General features: G+C 55.1%; 1 protein-coding gene across 5 annotated transcripts in view; it reads left to right on the forward strand.

Annotated features, from left to right (window-relative positions):
* TTLL1 (TTL family tubulin polyglutamylase complex subunit L1) overlaps positions 1-15,008 on the forward strand; it is a 35,840-nt gene extending 20,832 nt beyond the window's left edge. For all 5 annotated transcript variants that reach the window (XM_061124378.1, XM_061124376.1, XM_061124375.1 and 2 more), the window contains 4 exons: positions 3,404-3,547; positions 6,710-6,796; positions 9,255-9,418; positions 14,719-15,008. In XM_061124378.1, coding sequence (XP_060980361.1) covers positions 3,404-3,547; positions 6,710-6,796; positions 9,255-9,418; positions 14,719-14,848 — 525 coding nt within the window. In that variant the 3' untranslated portion in view covers positions 14,849-15,008. The remainder of the gene's footprint in view (positions 1-3,403; positions 3,548-6,709; positions 6,797-9,254; positions 9,419-14,718) is intronic.
* The last annotated feature ends 269 nt before the right edge of the window (positions 15,009-15,277 follow it).

The following is a 15,277-nucleotide window of genomic DNA, read 5'->3' on the forward strand; positions in this document are numbered from 1 at the left end:
ATGCCCTGGCGCTGATGAGGGGGAGCCCCAGGTATCCAGTTTGGTTGCCCAAGCTGAGTGCCAGCCTGTGTTGGGGTGGGGCACTTGGAGAAAGAAGATCCCATGTCCAAGCCCTGTCTTTCTAGTTCTGTGACCTTGGGGACAAGTTAACTGAGTGTCAGAGCCCAAGTCTCTCCAGTTGTGAAAGGAGGTAATATCATCACCTTATGGCTGTTGGGAGGATTATAGGAGAGGATTTGTGCATGGTCATTCACTCACTGAGCACCTGCCTGGGTTGGCCCCATACTAAGGGCTACAGTGATGGGCGGTATTCCCAGGTGGCTCAGGGGTAAAGAAGCCACCTGCCAATGCAGAAGATGCAAGACACACGGGTTTGATCCCTAGGCCCGGAAGATCCCCTGGAGAAGGAAATGGCAACCCACTCCAGTATTCTCACCTGGGAAATCCCATGAACAGAGGAGCCTGGCGGGCTCCAGTCCACGGGGTCACAGGAGTCAGACACGACATAGTGACTAAACCACAACCACCACCACCACCGTCACCTCAACAAAATCCTAAACCTGTAGTTCACACACAGAGCGCTGGGTCTTACACAACCACCAGTTGGCCTTGTCTCTGTACATTTCCCTGATGGCTCAAGCGGCAAAGAATTAGCCCGCAAGGCAGGAGATACAGGAGATGTGGGTTTGATCCTTGGATCGGGAAGATCCCCTGGAGGAGAAAATGGCAACCCACTCCAGTATTCTTTTCTAGAGAATCCCATGGACAGAGGAGCCTGATAGGCTACAGTCCATGGGGTCAGAAAGAGTCGGACGTGAGTGAGCGCACACACACACGCACAGTGATGGGAAGAAATTCCCCTGATCTCTGCTCTCATGGAGCCCAGAGCCCGCAGGGGAGATGGTTGTCCAGTAATCGTGTGGAGGAACATGTCACAAACAGTTTGCGTACTCTGAAGGTAGAGACCCAGAGCTGGAGGAGCTTGGAATGAAGGATCCCGGAGGCCAGCTGGCCAGAGGCTGCTGTGCAGAAGCAGGCTTGAGCAGACACCTGAAGTCTGAGCCAAGGGTTCCCCAGGTGGAGGTGCAGATAGAACATTCTAGCAGAGCGCACAGCCCGTGCGCAAGGAGCATTGCAGGAGCTGAAAGCGGTCAAGGCCGCTGGAGCCCCGAGCGAGGGTGCTGGCGAGAGAGAGCCCTGGAGAGGCCAGTGAAGGCTGGGACATGGGGCGCTGTACCCAGGCTCTGACCCAGTCCTGGCAAACAAGTCCCAAAGGTCTCATTTATGTATGAAAGACCCTCTTCTACTTGCATCTTGCTTGAATGGAAGCCTGAATACCCTGGTCTTTTTCTGTAATTGGAGTAGAAAAAGGGTAAATATTGATCGAAAACAAGCTTTTCTGAGTAACTCTACTGAAGAATTTGGTCAGACCCGCCTGGGCTCGATCCGATGTCCATGACTCACCCGCGGTGTGACCTGGGCAAGTCACCCAGCCGCCCTCTCAGACAGCAGCCCTGGTTTTTACCTTGCTGGTCGTGAAATGATGTGACCACGGCCACCTGTCACTGAGGGTGGCAAGAGGCTTCCATGTGAGGCTGACCCCACGTCACCTGCCCATCAGGTTTTTCTAAGAGCAGCATCGTTACAAGGTTCACAGTTAGAGGAGAAGGGGTAATGCGATCAAGATGTCATACTCACAAGAATAGGAAAGAGATCTTTCAGGTGACACAGCACAGAACTTACCAGCCTTTTGGGGACAGCTGAGCAACGACGCCAGACCCTTCGTAGCCAAGTAGCACGTTCCCAGAAGTCTGGGTGGAGCTGGGAAATGACAGTGACTGACCTCTTGTCCTGAGGACAGTGCAGTGTGTTGGCCTGCAAAGCCGCCTCGGTCTGGGGGTGCCAGACCAAAATTGGGAGGCTGGTCTCATCTGACGAGGCTTCTCAGGACATCAGTCGCTAGGTCACTATTTCCATCAATCATTCTTTTTTTTTTTTTAATTTTGGCTGCATCACTTGGCATGCGGAATCTTAGTTCCCCAACCAGGGGTCGAACCTGCACCCCCTGCATTGGAAGTGCACAGTCTTAACCACTAGACCACCAGGGAGGTCCCCAGAAACCATTCTTTTAAAACGGCAGAAGAGAGAGCAGAAGCAATACGTCAACCTGACATCTCTCCATGTCCCAGATGCAGTAGTACTTGCCACATTGATCCTATTTGTAAATGCTTTGCTTTTTAGCGTAGAAAAGTGCTTACTCCAAGAAACCTCAGTTTCAGCCTTGCATGGCTCTAGTTTAGCATTGCAGAGAGAACCAATGTTATATTGAACACAGAAAGTCTGTGAAGCAGCATGTCTCCCTGTCCACCGGGAGCCCCCTGGGTGCAGAGCACCACCCTGCACTCAGTACCAGGACGGCAAGACAGTCCCTGCCCTCAGGAGATTCAGAATCCACCCAGAGGGGCCGATTGCAAAGGACTACCTGTAACAGAATGTCAGGAGACCTCAGAGCTGCCCTGGGAGTGCCCGCCAGGAGGCTAAATTCATCCTGACTGCTGGAGGGTTTCCCATGGTGGAGGATGAGCAAGAGAAGGAGATCAGAGACCAGGGCCAGGTCCTGAAATGCAGCTTTGCAAGCTGATAGGAGAACAGTGCTGTGAGATCATTCTGATAAAATAACGATCCTACAGGCCGCAAACAGATATGTAGTCGCGTTTTATATATCTGTGCATATGGCAGTGTTTTGCATAAAGTGTATACTTCACGCCTCTAGAATTTTTTTTTTAAGTAAGCACATTTTTCTCGATGGTAAAAAGAATCTGTGACTGGAAAAGGAAAGGTACTGCTGGACAGTTAGCCTAGTTTTTTCTATGATTTCTCTTAGGGATGTTGTTGTTAGTCAGTCATGTCTGACTCTTTGCGACCCCATGGACTGTAGCCCACCAGGCTCCTCTGTCAGTGGGATTTCCCAGGCAAGAATACTGGAGTATATAGCCATTTCCTTCTCCAGGGGATCTTCCCAGGGACCAAATCTGCGTCTCCTGCATTGGCAGGTGGATTCTTTACCCCTGAGCCACCAGGGAAGCCCGATGTGTAATCTAGAGGTGATTTAAAGGACACGGGAGATGGGGAGGATGTGTATAGGTTACACGCAAACGCTGTGCCATTTCTTGTAAGGGATTTCGGCATCCAGGGATTTTGGACTCTGAGTGAGCCCTGGAACCAGTCCCCTGCGGATACCCAGGGATGACTGTATTTTAAGAACACACATCTCAGATCCCCAAGGGGCGCAGCCCACGTGCCTTGCCCCCGAGTGCCTGCCCCCATGGGGGAGGGCCCCAGGAAATGCTCAAGGGTGAGAACAAGCTCTGGGTTATTCCCAACCCCCCATTTCCGTGGCCAGGAGGACTACAACCACATCCACGGGGGCAAGTGGACCGTGAACAACCTGCGGCTCTACCTGGAGAGCACCCGAGGCAAGGAGGTGACCAGCAAGCTGTTTGACGAGATCCACTGGATCATCGTGCAGTCCCTGAAGGCCGTGGCGGTGAGCCCTGCGGTGGGAATCGGGGGAGCCCTGGGAGCAGAGAGAGCGAGGAGACAGCACAAACCTGGGAAGCGTTTGGGATTGGGGAGCACTCATGGCTCTTTGCTAAAACCACCAGTTTTTACGGCCTTACCTCCTGCAGCCGCAGCCTCGGAACCTCCACAGATGGGCCGGGTTCCCTGGACGTCCGTCACCCCTGGCTCTTCTGTGCCCCCTGAGTGGAGAGCGAGCCTTTGTCACAGGCCGCAGCTTTGGAGATAGGCTTCTCAGCAGCCTCCTTGTCTCTAGGTCTCCTGCTCTGCTGTTTCATGGACATTTAGGGCGGGAGAGATCCCCTCTTTTTTTCACTCATGTCCCCTATCTGTTGGCTGGTTTGCAGTTTTTCTGTTTTGTTTTACTGTCCTAAAGCAGGTGCACATCTGTTTTCCAAGGAAAAGAAAAGAATGCACCTTGGAGCACCAGCACGCAGGCTGCTAGTTTTAGTGCAGAAGGCAGACTAGAGGAGGTGGCCACACACTGGGGGCTGAGGGGCCGCAGACAGAGCTTCACTCCCCGACTCGGAAGCGTGGGGAGACGAGCTCTTTTGGAGGAAGGGTGATATGGGCTTGGCAGCGAGGTGGATGTGTGTGAAAATACATAGGTTACACATAACCTTCTCAGTGGAAGACTAAGGTCTTCCCCCACCCCCTGTTCTTTATTTATTTATTTTTTTGGCCAGGGCACAGGACCTGTGAGATCTTAGTTCTCCAACCAGGGACTGAACCCAGGCCCACGGCGGTGAGAGCACCAAGTCCTTACCACCAGACCGCGAGGGAATTCCCTCTCCCTTTTTTTTTTAAAGCAAAATATATCTGTTTGGCTGGGCTGGGTGTCAGTTTCATCATGCAAAATCAGTTTTGGCGCGTGGGATCTTGTTTCCTGAATGGGGATCAATCCCAGGTCGCCTGCATTGGGAGCACCACTGGGCCATCAGGGGAGACCTCCAACTCCCATTTTTATCTCTGAAAATGGCAGTTTATACTGTTTCCCCTATGTGTGGAAAGCTTTGTTGAAACAGCCCGGTAAATTATGGACGGAAAAGTGGCGCTTCTGGTGGCCACCCTGGCTTTCCCGCGTCTTGAATCGAGCTCTTCCTGTTTCACCAAGCGCTCCAGAGCCCTGCCTTCTCCTCCGGTCTGCGTCTCGGGCTCACAGGGCAGACGCGACAGGGAAGAACGCTGGGCCTAGTTGGTCTAGTTCACTGTCAGAGAGAGACATCTCTGGGGCCACATTCCATGTCTCTTACCCCACGGAAGCCACGTCTTGAACTTTGACGCTTGGGTGGGAGTCACGGTGGGGATGTGTGTGGAGTCCTGGACTCAGATTTCAAGCCAGGCTGTAACACAGGTGATCTGGGCGCCTTAGTGCCTGGTTAAACCAGCTCCCTCCACCTCCTTCCTGGCCGGCCTCAGTCTCCCTGGCTGGCTGAGCTCTGAGAAATCTGAGACAGTTTGTGGCTGTCTAATTAAGAACGCCTGTACCCTGGCCCCGGGTGGTCAGCCGTCTCGAGGCCGACTTCCCTGGCAGATGCCCCTGAGGGTCTTCTTCTGCGCTTTGGCCTCGAGCTGAAAAGCTGTGGCGTTTCTAAGACTCTGAGGGTTTGGGGAGCAGGGATTCATTTATTCCATTTTTATTCATTTAGCCACTATTTGTCGCCTTGTTTTTACCAAGTGTGTTGCCCTCTGGGAATTTAGGGGAGAGATAGTCAGGGACACGGGTGGCTGCGGTACCTTGTGAGAAGGGCCTGGTGCGGGGCGTGGACCACGTCGGGGACCCAGACCCCCAGGATATGGGATGTGGGACAGGATGGAGAAGCTGGGAGCCACAGCTTGGGGGCAGGATGCTCGGAGGGCCAGAGACAGCGGGGCTGGGGGATGACAGAGGGTTGTGACTTCCTGTTCGGCAGAGGCTCTTTGCGACTGTGGTGTGGGCAGTACCCGGGTCAGGACACCAGAATTCAGTGGAAATGCGGTGGTTCCACTAGATTTCCATGTGATGAAACAGCCTCACCCCAGCCTGGTTTTCCTCCAACAAGTGGGGCTGCACTGGGCTCCCTGCTCCTTAGGTGTTTTCCTGTTCTTAATCCGTGTACTAAGTCGAGTCCACGCACCCACTGCCGGGTCAGAAGCCCTCACGGTCCTCACGGTTGTGTCTGTGTTTCTCCCTCGCCGTGGGGTGCAGAGACAACCCCGGGGAGCACCACTGTGTGCTGGCCTGCTCCCAGAGAAGGCAGCGTGGAATCTGTGTTGTAAACAAGCAGCTGGTGGGTTTTTTATACACTTGGAGAATAGTTTATAATTATAATTAATTATATATTATAATATAATTATAATTATAGTTAAAAACAGAGAAGAGCATCCAGAAGTCTTAAGTAAATGGATTTGACTTTTGTCACAGAGAACAGAGGTTCATAAGCTGCATCCCAAGGGGCCTGTGAAGGGACTGGCAGCCTCATGGGCCCTGTGCCTGTGTGCGTGCACGTGTGTGCGTGTGCGTGCATGTATGTCTGTGTGTGTCTGTGTGTGTCCCTGTGTGTGCGTGCATGTGTGCGCACGCATGCATGCGTGTATGTCTGTGCGCGTATGTGTCTCTGTGTGTGCGTGTGAGTATATGCGTGTGTTTGCATGCACGTGTGTGTGCATGTATGTGTGTCTGTGTGTGCGTGCGTGTGAATGTATGTGTGTCTCTGTATGTGTGTGCATGTGTGTGTGTGTCTCTGTGTGTGCATGTGTGTGTGTCTCTGTATGTGTGTGTGTGTGTGCGTGTGTGTGTGAGTGTGTGTGTGAGTGTCGAGGCTGCATAGGCCTGAACTCCGGGTGCCCAGACTTGGAGCTGGACTTCTGTCCACTCCAAGGACAGTCTTGTGCCAGTGGAGACCTTCATTGCTGGTCATTGAGCCTCTGATGAGTGAGACACAGTGGTTGCTTCCCAAATGCTCGTTCTGAGGTTGAGGGGAGCGTCCACCGTGGAGCCCCACGGAGAGGGAGCGGGACGGAGAAGGGGGAGGCGGAGAGCCACTGGTCTCAGAAGTGAGACCCACGCGTGATGTGTCGCCTGTGCACGACGTCAGGGGTCTCGGCCGGGCCTGCAAGCCTGGCTCTAACCGCCATCCTCTCCCTGCAGCCCGTGATGAACAACGACAAGCACTGCTTTGAGTGCTACGGCTACGACATCATCATCGACGACAAGCTGAAGCCCTGGCTGATCGAGGTACCCGCGCCCCATGACCTGGCGCCTGGCCACCCCACGGCCTCCCCACACTCCTGCCCGGCCCGACTCCGAGGCCCCAGGCTGGGGCGGGTGGAGACGGGGGCGGTGGGACCCAGGGCAGGCACTCAAGTCTGAGGGTTTGCTGATGGCTGGGAAATGTGCACACTGCCGTCAGTCACCTCCTGCAAGCCCAGCCCACAGAGCCAGAGCCAGCAGCTCTACTTCCGTTTTTTGGGGTTTTTTTTTTTTCTTTTTTTGACCACACTGTGCAGCTTGTGGGGATCTTTGTTCCCTGACCAAGGGATCGAACCTCTGGAAGCTTGGAGTCCTAACCACTGGACCACCAGGGAATTCCCCAGAAGTACTTTTATTTATTTTATTTTTCTCCCCCTTCCAGATGGGTCCTTCTGGGTGAGTCCAGTTCCACAGGCCCCCACCCTGTCCTCTTGGGGGACGCTGTTCCCATTCAGGAAGGAAGTTCACAGCCCCGAAAGTCCTGGGAGGCAACAGCATTCTATCCAGAGATAAGGAACTCTGTACTCTTGGGACAAAGGCGTAGTTTGGAAGTGGACTTATCTGCTCATCTGAAGGCGCAGACAGGATGTAGTGATGGCTGTTCTAGAAAGCAGGGGGTGCATGTGCTCTTTTCCTGGCTGGCATGTCCATCAAGGACCAGACAGAGTCCACCTTGCTGGGTGGTCCTGCTTTGCTCTGCTGCCAGGGAGAGGGGCATGGGGCCGGGCGGGCAGTGACGGCGCAGGCTTCCACTCTGCCTGCTCATCTCCTTGTGTGACCCACGAGGCGGGTGCAGCTCATGCCCTTCAGCTCAGGCTGTTTCCAGCCAAAGCTGAGTCTCCTGAAGAAGTCATCATGAGCGGTCCTCGCAGGGAAAGTGGGGACCTCACAAGAAGCTGCTGGGAGAGCCTGGTTACAGGAGAAAGAGGTGTGTGTGTGTGTGTGTGTGTGTGTGTGTGTGTGTGTGTGTGTGTAGACATATGTACATGTAGAAACATAGCCGGGCTAGTGGTAAAGATCTTGCCTTGCCTGTCTCCAGCAGGAGACATAAGAGAGGCGGGTTTGATCCCTGGTTTGGGAAGATCCCCTGGAGGAGGGCATGGCTACCCACTCCAGTATTCTTGCCTGGAGAATCCCATGGACAGGGGAGCCTGGCGGGCTACAATCCATGGGGTCACAAAGAGTCGGACATGACTGAAGTGACTTAGCACACCTGCAGAGAAGTGGCAAAGTCAGTCTTACCTGCAGACATAAAGTAATTTATATTTCCATTTCCTCCATCTTCAGTTCAGTCGCTCACTTGTGTCTGCCTCTTTGTGATCCCACGGACTGCAGCACTTCAGGCCTCCCTGTCCATCACCAACTCCTGGAGCTTGCTCAAACTCATGTCCATTGACATGAAGTTCCTCTATCTTACATAACTTCAATGGAAGTCAAGCTTTCCTTGATGAACTAGCATCTTAACTGTGAAGGTTTTTTTTAAAAAATAATAGATCTGAACTGTATAACATGTCTGTAATGAGAATCACAGGATGGCATGATAAAGCACAGTGGTAATTTCCAGGGCACCCGAGCTCCGCACCGCCCCTGCCACTGTACACATCAGCCGCCTTGCCGGCAGCACAGACACACAGTCTGACCATTCGGGGGAAGAACCTGAACAACTTTCAGATTTGCTGCCTCTTCCCTCCCAGGCCTGAAAAAGCGGCCGACCAAGGTCGTTACAACTGTGCGCCAAGTAAGAGTCGATAGGCGCTGACTGAGGGCCCGTGGGGCTCGGCAGAGTGAACGTCTGTGCTCGGTGACTTCGCTTGCCTCCCCAGAGGCCGCTGGGACTAACTTTCCACTTTTGGATGGGCTTCTGCTCTGGTCAGAGTGTTGCTTTGCTGGCCAGGCAGCACACAGGTGCACTTCCTTTTACTTCAGCCCACGATGCTGCTCGATCAGGGTCAGGGGGTCACTGATGTCAGCAAAGCCCTGGGCAGCTCTCCATGCTGAGGACGGTGCTCACCACACAGGTAGATGCTGAAGTTATATTTGTGGTGGACATTGACCTAAGCTCTGTATTTGTGTGGTGACTGATTTGTAGGTTCTGTTCCTAATCCTGTCTTTAAATATTATTATGATGGCTATTTTCTTTTTCTTGGCCGAGCTGCACAGCTTGTGGGATCTTAGTTCCCTGACCGGGGATCGAACCTGGGACCCCAGCCGTGAAAGTGCCAGGTCCTAACCACTGGACTCCCAAAGAATTCCCCAAGTTATATTTCACCTAAAGAAATAGATCAGGAAGTGCTTCCTGAAGGTGTTAGGTATGACAGTGTAAAGCGACAGCCTTACCTGCGCTGTGGAGTGGCCAGTGTTTGCTTCTGCCCTGCTTACCTGCGCTCCAGGGTAGGTAGGTGATCCAGCTGAAGGGCATGGTCTCTCTCCTCTCCTCTCGCAGGTCAACGCGTCCCCATCCCTCACCTCCAGCACTGCCAACGACCGAATCCTTAAGTACAACCTGATCAACGACACCCTCAACATCGCGGTCCCTAATGGTGAAATTCCAGACTGTAAATGGAACAAGTCACCCCCAAAGGAAGTCCTCGGCAATTATGAAATCCTGTGAGTTCATGGGTTTGTGCCATTGGCCGCGTGAGTGTCAGATTGGTGTGGCGGGGGGTGGGGGGTGTGCCAGGGCCCAACTGGGAGTTTCTAGGCGTATGTGGACTCGCCTTATCAGGTAGAGTATTTTGCCTTTTGATGTTATGGGAAAGATCTTGTTGCTGACAAGTGTTGGGTGCTGAACCAGGCCTTTGTCTAGTCTCATGCATGAGAAATGTTAACAAAGCGTTGGCCAGGTGAGCTGTCAAGGCGGAGCTGGTCACTCACCATGGAGCAGTGGCCAGCCACGCCTGGTCCACCCCCAAGACCCATGTGACACGAGGAGCTCAGTCTGCACACCTTTGAACGTATTACTCGCTCAGTCACGTCCACCTTTTTGCGACCCCGCAGACTGTAGCCCACCAGGCTCCTCTGTCCAGGGGATTCTCCAGGCAAGAATACTGGAGTGGTTTACCGTTCCCTTCCCCAGGGGATCTTCCCTACCCAGAATTCGAACCTGGATCTCCTGCATCACAGGTGGGTTCTTTACCGCCTGAGCCGCAAGGGAACCTGGTGCACACCTTTCAGTGGGGATAATACAGTTGAGAGGAAGGCAGATACATTTAGGGCCTGACACCCGTTGTCACAGCTCGTTTCCCCGGAAGCCTTGTGAGGTGAGGGTTGTTACCGGCTCCCTTTTACACGTAGGGAAACAAAGGCTCGGAGGGATACGTGGCACCCTGGTAGTGACATAAAGTGGGGGGAAGTGAGACCCCATCAGGAGGGCAGTGGCTGAGCGGGGCCGACTTGTTCTTGCGGTGGAAGAGTGAGTGGATATTGGAAGGACTGGGGTGGGGCTGTGCTGGGGGCCGGGAGGCGGGGGGAGGAGCTGCAGGAAGGGTGTGCGGTATGATCTGTGTGACGTGGGCGGTGGTCGCCGTGCCCCCTCCCCCAGTGTGGCCGGCATTTCCGCATGTGGCGGCTGGTCCGAGAGTGGACGGGGCAGGAAGTGTGGAGGGACGCTGCGTAGGGGGTTGTCACGGGCACCACTGCTGCAGAGGGCGTGGGCCGGGGAAGGAGGGCTAAGAAAAGAGGGAAATAGCACTCAAGCCCAAGGACTGAAGCTGTTAGGATCACATTACCTATTTCTGTAAAGTCAAAACGCACGTTTAAATTTCATTTCTTTGATTTTTTAAAAATATTTTTATTTATGTGTGGCTGTGCTGGATCCTCACTGCTGAGCGGGCTTTTCTCTAGTGGCACGTGGGGGCTACTCTCTCGTTGCAGGGTGCTCGGGCTTCGCATTGTGGTGGCTTCTCTTGTGGAGCACGGGCTCTAGGGTGCTTGGGATTCAGTAGTCACAGCTCCCGGGCTCTAGAGCTCGGGCTCAGTGGTGGTGGCGCGTGGGCTTAACTGCTCCGCGGCGTGTGGGATCTTCCCGGAGCAGGGATCAAACCCGCATTCCTGGCACTGGCAAGCAGATTCTCCACCCCTGAGCCACCAGGGAAGCCCGTCACTTAACATTTGAAAGCAATGAAGAAGTTGTGGACTTTACACCTGTGCACGGATCCCAGGCTCCTGGCGGGTAGCGCCGCTGCTGTGTGGTGTAAGTCTGCGGCCCCGGCAGGGTGGGAGGTGAGTCCACGAGAGCAGCACCTGGGGCCCGGGCAGGGTGGGCACCAGCCTAAAGGGCGACCAGCTGGCTGGTTGGTTGTGTCTTCCAGCATGTCTGCTACCCGGATGAGACCTCGAGTAGGCAGAGCATGGAAGTGCCCAAGGGTGGGGTGCTCGCCAGGTGAGGGGGCAGAACAGGAAACAGCAGGTCTGAGCAGCTGAGGACAGGGAGAGGGTGGGCAGGGGGCTGTCAGACACTGAGCTGGGAAGAGAAGGGCCAGAGGTCAAGGGGCAGAGGTCACGGTGAGGCTGGCGGCTGAGGTTTCTCAAGGGGCACTGTCATCGAACGTGATGAGATCGGGTGCCCTAGGGGTGGGGCTGAGCTGGGGTGGAGGTCATTGGAGAGGACAGTAGGTCAGGGGACCAGGTTTCACCTGTTTGGTCACTGAGGTCGCCAGCAGCAGTGAGCCAAGAGCCTGAATCTTAAGGAATTAGGGTCAGCGACCTGGAGGATTAGAGGTGACCGACAAGGCGGGGAAGACTGGTGGACTCTGCTGACCTGGGGAGGAGGTTTTGGAGACAAGTTGTTGTGGGGGGGGTCCCCTGCAGACCCAGAGGCATGGTCGGTGGGAGAGAAGATAGGCCCACTCGAGGGGCGAGAGGGGACAGAGCAGGAAGGTGACAGGGACCTTCCAGGACGAGGCGAGGATGGGGGAGGCTCTGTCCACTGCTGACAATGGACAGAGAGTCCTTTGTACACAGAGGAAGAGTTTGGGGGTGGGGCCAGGTGGGGGCACGTCCAGAGCCTCCCAGGGTTGGCATTGTGGGCGGTGCATTGTGATAACCGTGATGCAGGGCCTTGTGGGCTCCGTCCTGACAGCCCCAAGACAGGCGAGGGGGCTGTGCGTATGGAAGGAGACTGGGGGCCAGGAGCTGGGTGAGCCCCCCTCCATCGAGCTGAGGGTGCTGGGGAAGTGGGGAAAGTGGGCTGTCGGGAGCCTGTGGGGCCCTTTGCCCGCCATCAACCCACTGCCCCCCTGAGGGTGTGGGCAGATGCCCCGTTTCCAGTAAGACACATGGTCAGGAGCCTTAGCGCTTTCACTTGGAGAGACAAAAAGGTGACCTTCCCCGCAATGCGTTCGGCCACCCCCTCCCTGGGTGGGGTAATGAGGAAGGTTCCACTGCAGAGCCTATGGTTCTGCATTCTTCCATTCAGGGCCCGCTCCCCAGTCCTTCAGATGACCCGTCAGAGTCTGTGGGCTTGCAGCTGAGGTGCTGGGGGAGCGGGGACGATGGGTCTGGGGGAGGGGGGCGGACGGGCCCCTGACATCACAGGCTCCGTCCTGCCCTGCCATGCCGGGCACTCTGCATTCCATTGGGTGCCCTCAAGAGCCCTTCAGGTGTCCCAGCGGGGGCCGGTTCCCTTGCCCGTGGTCACAAGCCTGGTGTGCCACCTGGACGTAGACACTCTTGCTGCCACTCCGAGGCTCTCCATCCCAGCCTCAGAGCTACAGGGCCTGGCACTTTGCATTTGCTCCGTCCAGAGCCCAGTTCAGAAGATGCCAGGTCTGCTTTTTACAGTCTTCTAAGAATGACTGTTCTGACCCCTGTGAGTGGATCCTGCCTGTGAAAAGCCCGAGAGAGTAGCCTGCCAGCCCAGGAGGGGCCTGAGAAGCGCCATCTGGTCTCTGACCCTCCTCCACGCTCGCCCTGTCAGTGGGCACCCCCAGGAGCCGCCCGTCCCAGATGGCAGCTGCTCACCAAGCGCTCATTTCTGTTTGTGTTCAAACTGCACTGACCAGTACCAATGCCCAGGGAACCTGGAGCCCCCCTGTGTGTCTCCCCTCTGCTTATTCAGCAGGTTCTTACTGCACCCACGCTCCCCACGACTGGGTGCTGGGCATGAGCCAGATAGAGGGGGCGGTCACTCCAGCCCTTTGGTCAGTAATGGTAGACACGACCCAAGCAAATAGAGTGATAACATATGAACAAGAGGCCCTGGCGGGAAGAGGGGCCAGGACGCCTCCTGGGAGACACCCCCACACACACAGGTGGAACCACCAGCATGCCTGGGGAGTCCTCTGTCCGGCATCATCTCTCCTTAGGGAAACAAGAAGGGGAGGGACCCTCAGGTTGTGGTCTGACCTTCCCGTGTCTGGCAGAGGGAAACCCCGTTGTGCCTGCCGTGAAGACGATGCTCAGCGGACTGGCCTCCCTCCTCCCCACCCTCCCCTTTCACCCTCAATGTAGAAAATGCGCCCTTCATCCTCAGAAATCTCTAACCCAGCCCACCCTCAACCTATGCATGGTGATTCTGGGAATAAGCTTTAATGGAAACACACACTCTTCCAGAAGTCAGCAGAACGTAGCTAATGCAACATCCCTGAGCATCTTAGTACCTTTTGCATTTGATGTGGACATCTTGGTGGGTGCTCAGCCAGGGTGTGGTCAGCAGTGACACCTACGCACACACTTGAACAGTGAACAGAAGCTTCACACTCGGAGCCACAGGGTGAAAAGTTCCAAATTAAGAATGCAAAGTGAAGGGAAGTCACTCAGTCTTGTCTGACTCTTTGCGACCCCAGGGACTGTAGCCTGCCAGGCTCCTCCAACCATGGGATTTTCCAGGCAAGAATACTGGAGTGGGTTGCCATTTCCTTCTCCAAGAATCCGAAGTCCTGGGTTTTATTTAACCCTACCTCTGCCACGTACCTGGGCTTCCCTGGTGGCTCAGAGGGTAAAGCATCTGGCTGCTCCTTGGGTCGGGAAGATCCCCTGGAGAAGGAAATGGCAACCCACCCCAGTATTCTTGCCTGGAGAATCCCATGGATGGAGGAGCCTGATAGGCTACAGTCCACGGGGTCGCAAAGAGTTGGAAATGACTGACTTCACTTTCTTTCTTTCTGGCACATACCAGCTGTGCAACCTTAGTGCACTGAATAAACGTCTCTGAGCCCCAGTTTCCTCCAACAGGAACTGGGACTCATGATGCCTACGATCTGAGTCAGGAGGGTGATGGAAGCCCTGGGGGTAGGAGACCCCGTCCATAGAGCCTGCGCAGTGCCAGGGCCCGAAACACCTGCTGCGGGTTTCACCCCTCTCATGGGGGCCCCGCCCCAGCAAGAAAGTGTCACCAGATGCCTTGTGGTCCGGGGCGCCGAGGTGCTTGGTTCTTTCTGGTGTAAAAGCGCCAGCCATCCGTCCTCCCCCGGCGGCGCTGTAGCACTGCACAAGCCCGATGCAGGAGCATCGGTGGGGACGGACGGGTAGGTCATGGCTGGTGGAGGTGAAACTGGCCTCTCCCTGTCCTGGCCGCCGCCTCCTGGGCCGGTCACCCACGCCCCGCGCCCTGTCTGGCCCGGGGTTAGTCATCCTCAGCCCACAGATGCTGAGCGAGGTGCTGAGTGTAACATATTTGCAGACACCGCTTGTCTCCCTGGCTACCCTCATATGTCATTCCTTTCCGTGAGGTCATTGCCAGACTCAGTCTGGTGGCCCGTATAAAAACGTCAGCTGCAGGGTGTGGGACCCGTCCACAGTGACAGTTTTAACAAGGTTGAGCTCGTATGTTCTGTGGCCTGGGGTGGCCCTTGGTGGGCTGCCAAGGCCACCTGCTGGGCAGGCGGGTTTGGAGGCATGTGGGCTGCTTCTCTGTTTGCTGTGGCAATGCTTCAGCTGAACCCTGGAGACGTTCCATCTGTCTCTAGGTACGACGAGGAGCTGGCGCAGGGCGACGGGGCTGACCGAGAGCTGAGAAGTCGGCCGGGCCAGTCGCTGGGGCCCAAAGGGAGCCGATTGAGAGATGCCGGGAGGACCGTCCTCACCACTTGGAAGTGACCGCCAGCGAGAGCAAGACTTACAGCCCGGACCCGGTCAGAACCTGCCACCGTGCCCGACCCTTGCCGAAGACACCTATTTTGGAATTTCCTTTTTCTAGAGCTTTTTTTTCCTTTCCTAAACCCTGTAAATAAATAAAGGCACTTCTTTGAAAGGTTAAGGAATCTGTTATTGGGGGAACGTCCCTGTTTCTCCTTCGCTCCCACCCTCACAGTACTTCTGACTCCAGGCGTATCAGGATTTTTCCCACACCAAGCAATTCTGCTTTGGCCCCAGATGTCCTAGAGCAGGGGGTCTCCAACCTCCAAGATCTAATGCCTGATGATCTGAGGTGGATCTGATGTAATAATAATGGAAATAAAGTGCAGAATAAACGTAATGCACTTGAGTCATCCTGAAACCATCCCTTACCCCCTGGTCCGTGGAAAA

This window comes from Dama dama, chromosome 22, assembly GCF_033118175.1.
Source record: "Dama dama isolate Ldn47 chromosome 22, ASM3311817v1, whole genome shotgun sequence".
Taxonomy (NCBI): Eukaryota; Metazoa; Chordata; class Mammalia; order Artiodactyla; family Cervidae; genus Dama; species Dama dama.